The sequence below is a fragment of the Acanthisitta chloris genome, unplaced genomic scaffold (assembly GCF_000695815.1).
Source record: "Acanthisitta chloris isolate BGI_N310 unplaced genomic scaffold, ASM69581v1 scaffold31456, whole genome shotgun sequence".
Taxonomy (NCBI): Eukaryota; Metazoa; Chordata; class Aves; order Passeriformes; family Acanthisittidae; genus Acanthisitta; species Acanthisitta chloris.
This window is the reverse complement of record NW_008679211.1, coordinates 1-14,523: the sequence shown is the minus strand read 5'-3', so window position 1 is coordinate 14,523 and position 14,523 is coordinate 1. Positions and strand designations below refer to the sequence as shown.

The 14,523-nt window shown below is 51.0% G+C and overlaps 1 protein-coding gene across 1 annotated transcript in view; it reads left to right on the top strand.

Annotated features, from left to right (window-relative positions):
* Window positions 1-12,990, top strand: part of TTLL4 (tubulin tyrosine ligase-like family, member 4) — an 18,846-nt gene extending 5,856 nt beyond the window's left edge. The window contains 12 exon segments of the mRNA XM_009077212.1: window positions 731-925; window positions 1,006-1,088; window positions 2,170-2,298; window positions 2,893-3,015; window positions 4,690-4,788; window positions 5,333-5,467; window positions 6,203-6,340; window positions 8,187-8,289; window positions 8,826-9,036; window positions 11,283-11,353; window positions 11,945-12,027; window positions 12,849-12,990. Of these exon segments, the coding sequence (XP_009075460.1) occupies window positions 731-925; window positions 1,006-1,088; window positions 2,170-2,298; window positions 2,893-3,015; window positions 4,690-4,788; window positions 5,333-5,467; window positions 6,203-6,340; window positions 8,187-8,289; window positions 8,826-9,036; window positions 11,283-11,353; window positions 11,945-12,027; window positions 12,849-12,990 (1,512 nt within the window).
* The last annotated feature ends 1,533 nt before the right edge of the window (window positions 12,991-14,523 follow it).

Sequence of the window (14,523 nt, the reverse complement as noted above, 5' to 3'; positions counted from 1 at the left end):
TGCTGTGAGGGTGGCTGTTGTGCAGACTGAGGCTGTAGCCAAATTGTGTTCACTTGTGAGCTTGTCTAAATTCAGTCATTTCTGCCTAAAGCAGCTCTTCCTCTGGCAGAACTGAGGGGCTGGGACAGTGCCCTCCCTGCCAACACAGCAAAGGGGTTGTACCTAATTCAGATCACAAAAGGGTCAGGAGTGGCTCATGGCTTGGGGAACCTGTGAGGGACCAGAGGTTTGTGGTATCCGTCACAAGTGCATGTTTGTTCTAGAGAGCTGTGATGCTCCAGACTGCACAGTCTTGAGGCAACATCCAGGTTTGGAAGCTAGCAGCTTCCAGCCTTGTTCCTGGACTGCTATGGGGTCTTTCTGTCCCCAAAGCTTGTGTTGCTTGGGCAGGACTCTGACATACAGTTTAGGAGCAAATGCGAAACCACTGCAGGGAATGTATGCTGCCAGAGGAAGCTCAAAGGCTGAGGGTTAGTGCCCTGCAGCTGCTCAGACACCAGAAGGAACAAGGTGGCAGCTGCTGGTTTTTGTCACTGTGCCGGTAGGTGTTTGTCTTTGCAAAGCTTCAGGAGCAGGTAGAATCAATATGGGTGCAATCCTGGGAGGGGAGCAAAGAGCATCACCCTGCACTGTATCCAGAAAGGATGTATCCTCTGGCCAGGGAGCAGGAAGGGGTGAGCAGGGAGTTGGGAAAGCAGGGAAATCTCATAGCATCTGAGTTCCTTTCCAGCTAAACCACTTCCCTGGTTCATTTCAAATTGGGAGAAAGGACCGTCTGTGGCGTAACCTGTTGAAGATGCAGGCTCGCTGTGGGAAGAAGGAGTTTAACTTCTTCCCTCAGTCCTTCATCCTGCCCCAGGACATCAAATTACTCAGGAAAGCATGGGAGGAAGGAGCTAGCCGACAGAAATGGATTGTGAAGCCAGTAAGTGCAAAGCAGAGCTCAGTCTTCTGTCCAACTGTCGCTGCAGGGGGATCTGATCCCTTCTTGTTTGTGTTTTGCAGCCAGCATCAGCAAGAGGCATTGGTATCCAGGTCATCCACAAATGGAGCCAGCTCCCCAAAAGGAGACCACTGCTAGTACAGAGGTGAGTGAAGGGAAGCAAGGTTGACACACAGCCTGGGAACTCCTCATGTCTGGTCTCTCTGGCTGGTTCTGGACCGCTGCTGCTGTGTGGCAGAGCAGAAACATCTGATTTGCATCTGGAAACTGCCTGGGTGTCCTGCTGCTAGAGGTCTAGATCTGTCAGCTGCAACTGGGCTTACCAGAGTGCTGCTGTCTGCATAGATAATTGAGGCCTCAGATACAAACTGTCTTTACGGGCTTTCTGGAGCTTCTGTCTAGCAGGTGAACAACTTTGGCTCTGCTGTGATCCTGCTTCCACTGCTTTGTGCTCTGCGTTTTAGTGTGTTTGGAGGCAAACAAACTTTATCCAGTTCCCACAAGCACAGTAGGAAGAGAAGTCCCAGGGAAGAGGTGGCAGTTGTCAAAGATTTGTTCTTATCTGAGCTAGAATGATTCAGTAAGAGCCTCAGTGTATGCAGATGTTGGTCAAAGAATTTTCTTGAAATAGCAGAATTCTCCATCTCCTTCCCCTTCTGCAGAAAAATGGAATAGCTTGTCTTGGTTTGAGGCTGCTTTCTGGGAAGATTCTTGTGAGGGCAGAAAAACTGTGGTGTTTGGCAAACAGGGAACTGCTGTCTTTGCTTGTTTGTTTTCCCTGTCTACTTCCTGTGAAAAGTGATAAGCTTTCCTATGGAAAGTCATGAACTTCTGGGATGAATAATCAAATGATTTGGATTAAAATATCCAACTGTTTCTGCTCACTGAACCAAACCATCTGTGGTGTACTGCATGTCTTAGATGTTCCTGAATATTGTGATCAGTCTTGTGGGTGTGGAAAAGCGACTGTGCTTTAGAGCCAGGGAAAATCTCTTCAAAATGGAAGTGAGCAGAAGGGAACACTGCTTGTGTGCTGCAGCAACTCTCCATGCATGGGAGATCTTTTCTTTCTCTCATTTTGGCTGTGATGTGATTAACTTGGAAATGCTACGCAAAAGGGCTTCTGCATTGATCCCTCGTTTTGCCAGGCCTTCTGAGGTGTGGGCTAGAGATGTTCCTGCACACAGAAATCACAGCCCTCCCCTGGTGCTTGCTTCTCTCTACAGATACCTGCACAAACCCTACCTCATTGGCGGGAAGAAGTTTGACCTGAGGATCTACGTTTACGTCACTTGCTATGATCCCCTCAGGGTGTACCTGTTCAAGGATGGATTGGTTCGCTTTGCCAGCTGCAAGTAGGTTGTGCAGGAGAGAGGTGCTGGGGGCTGCCTCGGGGTGTGTGACTTGTGTGGCTGTGGTACCCACGTTGGCTGGGGCAGGAGAGAGTCATCCCCTATACAGTGATGCTTAAAGCTTTTTCTTGGAAACACACGGGGTCGCTGCAGGTGACTGTTGAAAGGGAATGTGAGAGAATGCTGCCTGCATCCACCTTTCCCAGTGCAAGATCAGCTCAGTACAAAGCAGTTCTTGAAATACGCTGTCTGTGCTTCATCCTGCATAAAAGCTGGCACACCAGAAAGTGAGATATTTCTTCCAGTTTTCATTATATTGCCTCAGGCTGCTGCAGTTCCATCAGGGCTTCTGCTCACTGAAGCTCTATTTTTTTCCTTAAAGTTATGCCGTAGGCTGGGATTGCATTCCACTGTCCCAAGGCTCTTTCATACTTTGTTCCATCAGCTCTGGGCCTGTGGAGAAAAAGAACTCGAGGCAGCAGGGCAGGTGGGTGGCCAAGAGTGGTCTGAGATGAGAATAGAGTCTCTGCCTGCCCTGTGGGCCTGTGGGCAGCCGACTGCATCTCAGACTGCTTGTGCTCTTATTTCCTCCTGCAGGTACTCCTCTTCAATGAAGAGCCTCAGCAACAAGTTTGTGCACTTGACCAACTACAGCGTGAACAAGAAGAACACTGAGTACAAGTCCAACTCAGATGAGACTGCTTGTCAGGGGCACAAATGGTAGGTGCTGCTTTTAGGGTACAGGGCAGATCTTTCTATTTCCTGTTAAGTGAGACTTTTTTCAGCATTCGTACCCAAAAAAATTCAGCTTCCTTTCTGTGTCATCTGCTCCCACTTGGGAAACTGAAAGAGCAGAGTGTTTTCAGCATGAGTTAGTGTAGATGGAATCTGGATGGTCTCCCTGGCTTGTGACTCATCCTGTCCACTGCTGCTTGGGCTGTAGTTGCTGTTCATCCTGTCTGTGTGCCATTCCCTGCTTCCAACTCATCTATGCTCATTCATCCCCTTGCCCTATTGTGGGGACAATGGGATGTGGTTAAAACAGAATCTTTGATGGTTTTGCTGTTAGAAATTGAACGGGCAATTGTGATGCTTAAATTGGCTTGATGCATCTTCCACCTTACTGTTGACTTCTCTGTGGAGGCAGAGAAAGGACAGTTCTGGTGCAAAACTGTTAATTTCTGTGCTACTCGGTGTGAGTAGGAGCAGTGGTTCCATTTCTAGGCTGCAGTCTTGCAAGAGTTCCCATTCCCTGCTGTCCCGTGGGTGAACGGATGCAAGCCCTGATTATTTGTCTCTGATTCCACAGCAGTATTTGAACCCATTTAAAAATAGTGCAGGATAGAGTTCTCAATTCACAGCCTGGGTAGGGCTGCTGCACTTCAAAGGGAGCTGCAAAAGGTGGTTTCTGTGGTCGGATTGCTTTCTCAGACCTGGACCTGCTGCACAATGGTCTGTTCTTCCACTGGGGCTTTAAAGGTCTGCTGCCTCCCAGCAGTTGCAGTCCCATGGGGATAGGATTGTGTGAGTTTGCTGTACTGCCATGCAAGTCAAAGGTGGCTGCTACCACATGAACGATGAGAGTGGCTGTAATCCACTCCATCTTGTATGCAGGAAGTATGACCTTTGGATTCCTGGCCATTAGCCACACGGTCTCACTTGAGAAACATCTGAACATCCTTGGCTCAGTGTCAAGGTGGCTTGCAGCACTCAACGTGGTGTGGGAAATTCCTATAAAAGCAGAGATGCTCCAACATATCATGTTGTTCCCCACAATTTCCAAAAGTTTTTCTCTGCCCCCAAAGCCTCAGTGAAATGACTTTTTACCTAAGACATGGCCATTAGCCACACGGTCTCACTTGAGAAACATCTGAACATCCTTGGCTCAGTGTCAAGGTGGCTTGCAGCACTCAACGTGGTGTGGGAAATTCCTATAAAAGCAGAGATGCTCCAACATATCATGTTGTTCCCCACAATTTCCAAAAGTTTTTCTCTGCCCCCAAAGCCTCAGTGAAATGACTTTTTACCTAAGACATGGGTCCTGCTTTTTCTTTGCAGCACTGCAGGGGAAGGCCTGCAAGAAGGGGAGGTTTGCTGAGGACACAGAGGGGGAGGGAAGAGAAGATCTGGGTCTGACTTACCTTGCTCATGTGCTAATTTGGGACCTATTACTCCAGTGCTGGGACAAGTCTATGACAGATTTATATTCCTAGTAGCTTGGGCCTACAAGACCAGGGGCCAGACTGGGGAGGGCAGCAACCAGGAACTGAGAGGTTGGAGGATGGCAGGAGGATGGCTGTACCAGGGAAGAGTGTTGTCAAGGCTCCCCACTGTTGCTTTCACTCCGAAGAGCAAGAGACTGCAGAGCTACTTTCTTTGCTTTCTCTTTCCCAGGGCACTCAAAGCTCTCTGGAGTTACCTGTCCCAGAAGGGAGTTAATAGTGAGGCCATCTGGGAGAAGATTAAGGACATCGTTATCAAAACCATCATTGCGTGAGTCCTGGCACCTCTTGCTCTATGCTCTGAGGTGCACCCTGACCCCTCTGGCTCTCAAGTCTCCTCTCAGCCTGACCCTTTTGCTCTTAATTGAAATGGTACCTCCACTGTTGGCTTCAGTATTTCTTTCTGGATCCTTCCTTTAATCCTGTTACTTACACTCATGCTGCTGTACCTGCAGTGATTAAATAGACCTTACATTTCCCAGGCCTGCCTGCAGGCTAGGAGGGTGCAGCTTATCACCTACTCCACTGCTTGGCCGGCGGACCTGACAGGAATGGTCCCTGGTGCAGGAAGGAATCTTGTGTTCAGAGGTGAATCCTGCTCGACAGAACAGGGATGCTCAGGACACAATGCTGGATCCATATGTCATTCAGCAGCAGCAGCTCACAGCCCTGCACTGGTCTCTCAGCCCACCCACTCCTGCAGCATGTGGCTGCATACGCTTCCAGAACCGGCAGTGTGTGCTGTGAACAGCCTGTCTGACTGTGAACTCTGCTGTCTGACTGTTGGAAACAAACATTTTTTCCTTGGCTTGCAGATCTGAGCCCTACGTGAACAGCCTGGTGAAGATGTATGTGCGCCGGCCGTATTGTTGCCATGAGCTGTTTGGGTTTGATATCATGCTGGATGAAAACCTCAAGCCCTGGATTTTAGAAGTTAACATTTCTCCAAGGTAAAGCAGATTCTGAGCTACAGCAGAGTGGATAATGGCCTTTCTTTTACCACAGAGTGAGTTTGGCTTGTGATGTCCTCTGTACCCTGTGCTGAAAGAATGTAGGCTTTCAAGCCTCTCTCTCCAGATTGCAGGAATCAAAGTCCTCCCTGTCTACAAAAGCAACATCCATCTGCAGCTCAGAAAGCTTTGCTGGGCATGCTCCAGCTAGAGCCAGGGAAGAGTATCTTAAAAAAGGAAGGCCAAGGAGGGATGTGTCATGTAGGGAATGGGTGATGGCAGAGATTTCTTCTCTGTGTGGGCAGAAACGATCAGCGGTTCCACTGCCTTGTGCACTATTCCTTGCTGATGGCACCCAGCTGTGTGGTGTCAGCTGTGCAGGCAGGGCTGGGAGCTGCAGTGTAACTGAGCATGGCCTCTCCTGCCTGTGAGAGTGGGTGGGCATGACCTGAACACAGAGCTGTGGTCCTGCACAGGGCTCTGGGGATGGATTTGCCTGTTTCCAGCAAATTTGGGAAGAGGTGGAAAAATAAACCATTTCTGGTGGGGAGCCCCCATTCAAAGAGCTGTTGTCAGGACTTTTTTTCTCAGTGTCTCATGTTTGGCTGTGATGAGGCAAGGAGCAGGCTGGTGTTTGTATTCCAGTTGGTAATAACCCAAGGATTGATCTAGGGGCCATGGGGCTCAGCACCTCCATTCTAGCACTCAGACTTCTGTGATGCTTCCTGTCCGCAGCCTCCACTCCAACTCCCCGCTGGATGTGAGCATCAAGGGCCAGATGATTCGGGACCTCCTCAACCTCGCTGGCTTTGTTCTGCCCAGCATGGACAGTGTGGCCTCAGTGCCACAGACAAGAAATGGCTCTACATGCAGGTCAGCCCTATTCTTTCTCAGAGAGGCAGACTGTTTTCTTGAGGGATTTCATCTGGGGGGCTGCTTGCAGCCCAGCAAACACTGGTTTCTATGCTGTTGAGAGCCTGTGCTTGCTAGTCCTTCAGCTATGGGTCAAAGGAACTTGCATCATTGCCTGGGTGTCTGGTTCCTGCTGTCTCTTCAAGGCAGAAGGATTTATGCCCTCTCTGTAGGTCCATAGTTGGAAGTGAGGCCAGCATAATTTGTGCTTGCTCTGCAGTTAGTCAAGTTGTGCCCTCTCGTCCTTTCCTCTGCCAGAACTAACATGATGCTGAGCCTCACTGCCTCTCTGTTTGCTTGGGGGACTGGCTGGCTCTGGGGGGGCTGGATCCACTTACCCTCTGATTTACCAGAACTGGCGTGCTGCTGCCTTGAGCAAGAGGAGCACCTGTTATTTTGCAAAGGCTGGAGTGATCAGTCCCTTAGGCAGGACTGCAGGTGTCAGAGGCTCCAGACCTATGGTTGGGGGTGTGCACAGTCTTATCTTGCAGCCACCGTGACGGTTTCTTGCATAAGGCTAATTCCTAGGCGTGTGTCCACCCAGGCCCCATCTCCTTCTGTGTTTCACCACAGCTGGGGCTTATCCTTGTTTCAAAGCTGATGGCTGGGAGGAAACAAGTCTGTTCCCTGCAGCAGAGTGGCTGCTGGCCATATGTTACTGAAGGAGCAGCTTGCTGGGGTGGGCACCAGTACGCAGTGATGTGTGGGCATGCCAAAAGATGGGACTCTTGCCCTCTGCCTGCCCTATGCCTTCAGCAAAAGGAGAAGCTTGGAGTATGGGCCTGTTCCAGACAGGGAGCTCTCCTCAGCTCCTCAGCGGTACTTTGATCACACGCTGGTTTGCAGCTTCCGATGGAGGTGCTGAAGGGCAGGTGTCCTCAGAGGGACCTGCAGGGGATTAAGCGGATCCTTAACATGGTTGTCATGATGCATTACCAGAGTTCTTGCAGCCAGGTGCAAGCTTGTTTAACTGTATCTCCTTCCCTGGGAAGGATATGAAGGGTTTTCTTGCATATGGGCATAATTCCAGTAGATCTGTATGTTCCCCAAGCACCATGCAGCACAGCCTTGAGGCTCTGCTCTCCCTGTTTGGATCCATACACAACTAATTATTTTTGCAGCAGCAGAACAAATAAGCTATGTTGATAGATGGGTTAAAAGGTTTTCAGCAAGTATCTCCCAGATTCTGGCATCCTTGAATGGTTCAGTTGGTTCTTAGAATAGTTTGGATTGTTGCTGGTCAGATGATACAAAAGGCCAGGATTTCCCATGGCATGTGGAGCTGGAGCTGAATTTGAATCTTGAGAATTCTTGGATGTTGTTGGACAGTTTTTTATCTAAGTGTTCTCTCCTTCCTTGGACAGTACCAGTACCAGGTACCTGTACCCTCATCCCTGTGCTTGCAGTTAGGAAAGTGTGTTCCAAGCAGGATGTAAACATGGGATTCCACCAGATGTCATGTGCTGTGAATCAGATCACAGTGTCTTTGACCCCCTTGCATCCTATGTGAGTGTGAAGTGATGGCTCAGCTTGTGGATGAAGGAACACTGAAATGCCTTAGTGAGGAGCTGGGAGAGTCCTCCCAGTTGCCCTGCCCACATCATTCCTGGGTCCTGTGCTGACGCACAAGGCTGCAGCTGCATCACTCAACTCAGAACTAGTGAAATCCTTGGAGAAAACATTCTCTCCTCCACAGCATCTTCCTGAGGGTGTCACTGCTCTCTTAGAAGTTGCTGGGAGCAGCTCTGCCATGACAGGATTTTGTCTTCTCCACTAAAATGCTCTACTGCTTGTCTTGTGTCTTTAGTCTGGCCAGTGCTTTGAAGGAGAAGCCCAAGCCAGCATCTGAACATTTCACAGCAGAGAAGATGAAGAAGGCCTATTATTTGATGCAGAAGATACCTGATCAGGTATGACACAACCTCCTCCGATACTTGCGCCATCCTGACAAACCCCAGTCCCAACCAGTCCCACTTGTCCTACTCCAAACTGTGCCCCTCCCTGGGGAGAGCCAGGTGATGGGGTGCACGTGTACTCCAGTGGGTTACAAGACAATTGGTCAGAAATAAATTATGTTTGCTTAAGCCACTGTCTCACTGAGTTATCTTTACATTAAAACAGACATCTGCTGAGGGGCACATTACCCACCAGCCCCCAACCATAGCCTGAGCACTTCCTGTTTCTCCTCATGTCTCTATGCAGCTCTCATAGCCTCTGCCTGCTGACCACATGCAGGTTAGCAGGGCCACTGGCCTTGTGTACCTCCTGGCAGTGTCTATAAGAAAGACTGGGCTGCAGAACTGGGGTTCTCTTCAGTTTTATGTGGTGTCACTGCTGAGTCTAGATTTCTTCAGTTTCCATGTGGCCTGTGTCCCAAAGATCTCAGACTCATGGAAACCTCTGCCTAAGATGCTTCTCCCTGACCCTGGGTTGCTCTTGTCTGCAGGATTTTTATTCTTCTGTCTTGGACATCCTGACCCCAGATGATGTTCGCATCCTGGTAGAGACAGAGGATGAGTATTCCCGGCGTGGGCAGTTTGAGCGGGTGTTCCCCAGCCACATCTCCATGCGGTACCTGCGCTTCTTCGAGCAGCCTCGTTACTTCAACATCCTGGTGACCCAGTGGGAGCTCAAATACTACTTGAATAGACACAAAGGTAATTGCCCTCCTAAAGCCTGGCACAGCCACCTGAGTTAGGCAAGCTGCCTGCTGGCAGTCGTGGGAGACTTCTGAGTTGAGCATGTTGAGGGGGAGCTGCCTGCCTGCACACTAACCCATAGGAAATGTGTTACCTCCCAGACTGTTTCAAATATCACAGAAAGCTTATTTTGAGTTGATGAGAGGTTATGACTGTTCTGGTAAATGCAGCACCAGCGCTTCTAGGTGCCCTGGGGATAAAGCAGGCTGGGATTTTGCCTTCAGCCTGTAGCTCTGACCTCTTACTGTGTTTCTTTGCCCTCTTTCGAGGGAGAAACAGCTGGAGTTGCTCCTTACAGGTGATCTGTGAAGGAAAAAAATGGGCCTCTTGCCTGGTCTCCTGCAGCTTTCTAACTTATGAAAAACTGTCAGTGTGCACACAGGGGAATTTTTACTAAATAGTAGAAATCTAGCTATCTATCATTTCCACCTTTCCAGGACACAACTCTTTATTTTTTAAAAAACCCATCCTTTAATGAGGCATAGCTGGGCTGGACCAATTCCTTCTCACTCAGCGCTGTCTCTTTCCAGGCAGCAGTAAAGGTTATTTGGGAGAGAGAATCAGTGAGTTCTAGTATGAAGGGTTAGAGAACATAAAAAGAAGGAGTGTGGCTCAGGGCTCTCCATCCAATATCTGATCTAGCTGGAGAGGCTTCTGCAGGAGCCAGCCCACCACTGCAGTGGCCGTATGTGTGCTCTTAGCCTGGCTGTCATGCAAAGAAAAAAAGAAAAATGCTTTTGTCACTTTTCACCGGTGTTAAAACAAATATCAAAGGGGTCACTGACAGTCTTTCACAGAGAGACAGTAACCTCATAGCCCTCTCCAGCTGCGCTGTCAGCATGTGTCATTCTTTGCCTCACTAATACCTTTGCTGGATGCTCTCCCATCAAGCTGGAAGAAAGATCCTGTCATCGTTCTCACTGAAGTGCTGCCCTGAACTTCACTGCTCAGGCCAGGGACCTGGTTCAGTGCTCCAGCTTCCCCAAAGCAGCCCACTGAGCAGATTTGCTCTACCCTCTCATTGCTCTTCACCTCTGAGCAGAACCAAACTTCCCTCTGGTCCCTTCCTGTTCACCTGTGTTCCATGCAGCTCTTCTCTCTCCCCAGCTATCAAGGTGCAAAGCCTGGCCTGGTGTGCAGACTCAGTACAGAGGTGGCCAAACTGACCTGCTCCGCTCAGCCCCCAGGATGTGTTTTTTTTCTCCAGGGAGCTGGGGCTTGCTGAAAGGTCACTGAGGAACAGAGTTTGGACAGCAAAGATTCCTCCTATAGCCAGGACTGGTATCGTATAGCAAACCACAGTAATCCCAGCTGGACAGCATCAAGTTCCTGGTCATTGCTCTGCTGGTTCTTAAATCGCAAGGCACCTTAGGTTCTCCTATGGTCCTAAGGCTCTTAAAAAAGAAAACAAGATGGGAGCAGTCCTGGATTTATCAATATTTCTGCATTGGGTGAAGGCAGGTTGCTTGGCTGTCGTGGGGACAGCTAGCAGGAGGCCTTGGAGGAAGCAGAGCCTGTTCAGTGCAGTCAAACATGTGGTTCTGCTTCAAGATGACTTCCCTCTGCTCTGGAGCACCATATCCTATGTGCAGTGGGAGGAACAGTCCCTTCCAGTCACACCAGGGATAAGCTCAGTCTTTGCCAGCCTCGCCCTCTGTCAGGGATGGAGACCAGGTCTCAGCCCATGTTGTGCTCTGGATGGATCACAGCAGGAAGGAGATGACGTGCTGGGATGCTGCAGCTGATAGAGGAGGTTGCCCGAGCTGCCCTCCTCTGGGAAAGGGGCCGATGACAGCAAAGCTGCTCTACATTTGCACTGTAGGAACTTTCACCGATGCAGCCCAAATCAGGTGCTGCCGTTGGCAGGCACTGGGCTCAGGGGGACAGCCAGTCTGGTCTAATTCGGCAAATCCTGTGTTGCCCCAGTTTTCCTGCTTCACTGAGCCTGCTGCATGGAGTGTCTTGGCTCCCTGGGAGGAAGGCAGGCACTGCAGCAGCCCACGTGCTGGTGTTTGCTCCTACAAAGGGTGAACGCCCTTGGTTTACCCCGCGTTTCCTGGCACTCAGACATGTGTTCAAGTAGTTACTGCATAGCATGTTCTGCGTGGTCAGTGCAGCATATTTGTATGCCCCAAGCTGGGAAGGTTTAACTCCTTGCAGACCTGACTGTTCATTCTTACATCTTGTCCTCTGTCACTTCACAGGTCTGGAGCTACTGAAGAACTGGTGTGTCAAAGGATACCACAATGGGACAGGGATGGATTTGGCCCAGATGGTGTGTATGACTGTGGGTAATTTAGGCAGAGGCAGTTGTTTGCCTGCACAGAGTTGGGCAGAGAGTCTGCTTGTTCTGCTTTCTCTAGCTCCTGCCCTACCTGTTTGTCATCATCTTTCCTCTTTGCCAAGGCCTCCAGGAGTCTGGAAAACCCATACTGCCCTATCTCCCACCAACTTGAAATCCATCCAGTATATCAGATCTGCAAGTGTTTTGCATCTGAATATCCTTGGGTGCACTGGGCACAGCCCTACATATTTGGCACCTGGCCTGCCCTTTGTTCCCTTCTGCGAAGGAGTCTTCTCTGTCTGTCACTCCTGTGCCTTACAGCAGACTGATCCACTGAAAGAAACCCACTCTTCTGACCTCGAGATGCTCTACTCCCACTTTCAGCAGAGGGATTCATTAGGCAGAGAGCAAAGACTGCTCTGTTTGCTATTCTGGGAACAGTCTGGTGGCAGTGACGATGCACAGCAGTTAGGCAGCTCTAGCTGAAGCTCTCTAGGGCAGCCTATGGCAGAGCACAGCAGACTTGAGGGATTTTTGCCATGGCTCTAATAGCCATTCAGTTGTCTTTCTCTCCTCCTGCAGTGGTCGTTGCCAAAGTCTTTCTTCCTTGAGAAGAGCAGCATTCAGTCAAATGGCTTCAACAAACTGGAACTGGGCAGACTGGGGTGAGTTTGTACTGGCCATGACTCACGTGGTGTTCATAGTGTGGCTTTAGGACTGGTGTCCTGGGAGAGAACTGGCAGCAGGAAAAGCAGCTTTGTTTAGGGTGAGAGGAGCAGTTTGGTTTGCAGGCTCTGAAGCCAGCCTCAACTCTTTGGAGAGCTAACTGATGTCTGTGCCACTGGGTGTATCTCCGTGGCACTGTATGCCCAGTTTGGATGGGAGTGAAGCCCAGAACAGCCAGACTGGGTGATGTTTGGGGCTGTCGTGGTCAGGACACGCTGACAAGATGTTTCTCATAGGGACCTGCACCACTTCTGTGGGCTCTGATGCAGTTAACAGTGAGCAGAGGCTCTCAGCTGCAGCATGGGGCTGGGGGAGCAGCAAGGCCTCCAGGTCTGCTGCACTCTGCCAGGTTCTCTGAGCAAAGCTGTGCTGCTGGCCCTGACAGCTTCTTGCATAGAGATGGATGACTGGAGTTTGTCTAGGCGAGCCAAAAAATTAGGGGAACTAACTTAGACAAGCTAAAGCTAGGGAAGACACACTCTAGTGCTAAGGGAAACAGCCCTGTTCCTGTGCTCGGGCCAGGGTGGGATTGGGTTAATATGCAGACAGGGAGATCAAGCTGTGACCCTAAAGTCCCATCAATGTCTTGAGTGTCTGTTGGGATGAGTGGTGCTGCCTGGGATGGGAGATGGAGTAGGTGAGCCTGGCAGCCCTATCTCTGAGTCCATATGTCATGATACTGCAGATGAATGTTGCACCATGGCCCTCTTGGTCCTTTTTCACTGTTCCTAAGCAGCATGGGGTCTCCTTTCTCCTGCAGCACACTCCTCCCTTCAGCTGGTGAGGACCTCACGAGATGCCTGGAGCCCAGCCCTGCTCAGAGCTTACCTCTCAACAAGTGCACTGGTGGAGCTGACCAGAGACCTGCTGGCTGCCTCTCAGACACTGCCCTGGTGATGTGACCCAGGCAGCTGCCATCCCTCCCCAGGGACACCTCAACCTACCTCAAAGGAAGAGACAGAAGCTGGCTCTAGAGAGCAAGGGCTGTGGGAGTCCCTTGTGCTGTACACTTGCTTGTGGGGCTGTTTTTAGGGTGGGATGTTTTATTAGGCAAAGAGGAGAGCTGTGTTTACTTCAGCTTTTAAAACAAATGGCAAAGCCTGAGGAAATAGTCTTTGTCTGGCCTTCGCCCTAGGCTGCTCTTAAAGTCTGATATGGTGGTTTCTTTGCTGCATGGGAGCTGGCTGAGCTCGGGGTTGGCCTGCCCTTCCTGTCCCCAATCAGCATGGGCTGAGCCCTTGTTTGCCTGTGTCTGTGACCTAAGCTGCTGGGAGCTGAGTATGCTCCTGCCCTGCAGCAGCCTGGCCCTGGAGAAAACTCCCCAGCCTCTACCCCACTCTTCTGGAAGGTGCCAGCATCAGGGCCTGGGGGAGACCTCAGGCTTGCACATTGCTTCTCAAGAGAGACCACAGGTACCAGCATGGCTCTGGTTTGTTGTGAGGACAGTAGGGCTGCTGGGGAGGAAGCATTCTCTGTGTGTTGGCTCTGTGGTGTACCCTGCAGTATGTCTCCACAGACTGCAGGCTTGTGCTCTTCTGCTGGGCTCTCCTCTCTGTTTTCCCTTTGTTTCTCAATGGTTTCTATTAAAGTTTAACACTTGGCTGCTCTCCTGGTTCTCATCTGCCTCCCTTTCCCTGACTTCTTTGTGTCTGGAGCAGCTCAGATCTTCCCACACTTCACTGGGCTCCGGGCCAGGGAATGTGTCTTGCCACCCCCCTTTCTCCCTGTCCTTCCCAGATCTTGGGGTGGTTCTTCCTGCCCCGTGGCATGGGGAAGCAGCTCTTAGCATCCCTGTTCTGATCTGAGATCTGCCTTATGTCCTGGGAACTCTCCCGTGGATCATTAACCAAAGGGAATAGAGCAGTCCAGCCTTACAGGAGGGGGAGGAAGGCTTGGGTGTCCCTTGGTGGTTCAGGGTTATGTCCCCCCAGCCTGGCAGGTGGATGCTGGGCTCTTGGGCAGGTTGCTGGGGGCCAGAGGAGGTGCTGGGGGCCAGAGGAGGTGCTGAACCTCATGCATGGGCCTCAGGGCTTGCAGAAAGCCCTTCCTTCCCTTCTACCCGCAGCCCCCCGTTGCCCGGCGCTGCCCCTGTTTCTCTGGTCTCCTTGGTGACAATCTCATCTCTCCTCGGCTTCTCTCCAGCATCTGAAAATAGCCTCCGAAAGTGGAGATGCCTGCTCCCTTCCCTGCTGCCAGCACCCGCGATGGCCAGGCTGGAGCCAGGCTGCTCTTTGCAGCACAGCTGTAAGGGCCCAGCCCCATTGCCCCACACACCACTGCGGGGCATGGGCCACTCGGCCCAGGGCCCTGCTGTGCCCTCCTGTCACCCCAGCACAGAGCCCCCGGCCTCATCTCTCCTCTTCCTCCCTGCAGGGAGGCAGCAGGGCCCTCCTTGCACCCTGCCATGGGCCAGTGTCCAGCTGTACCCTGGAGCC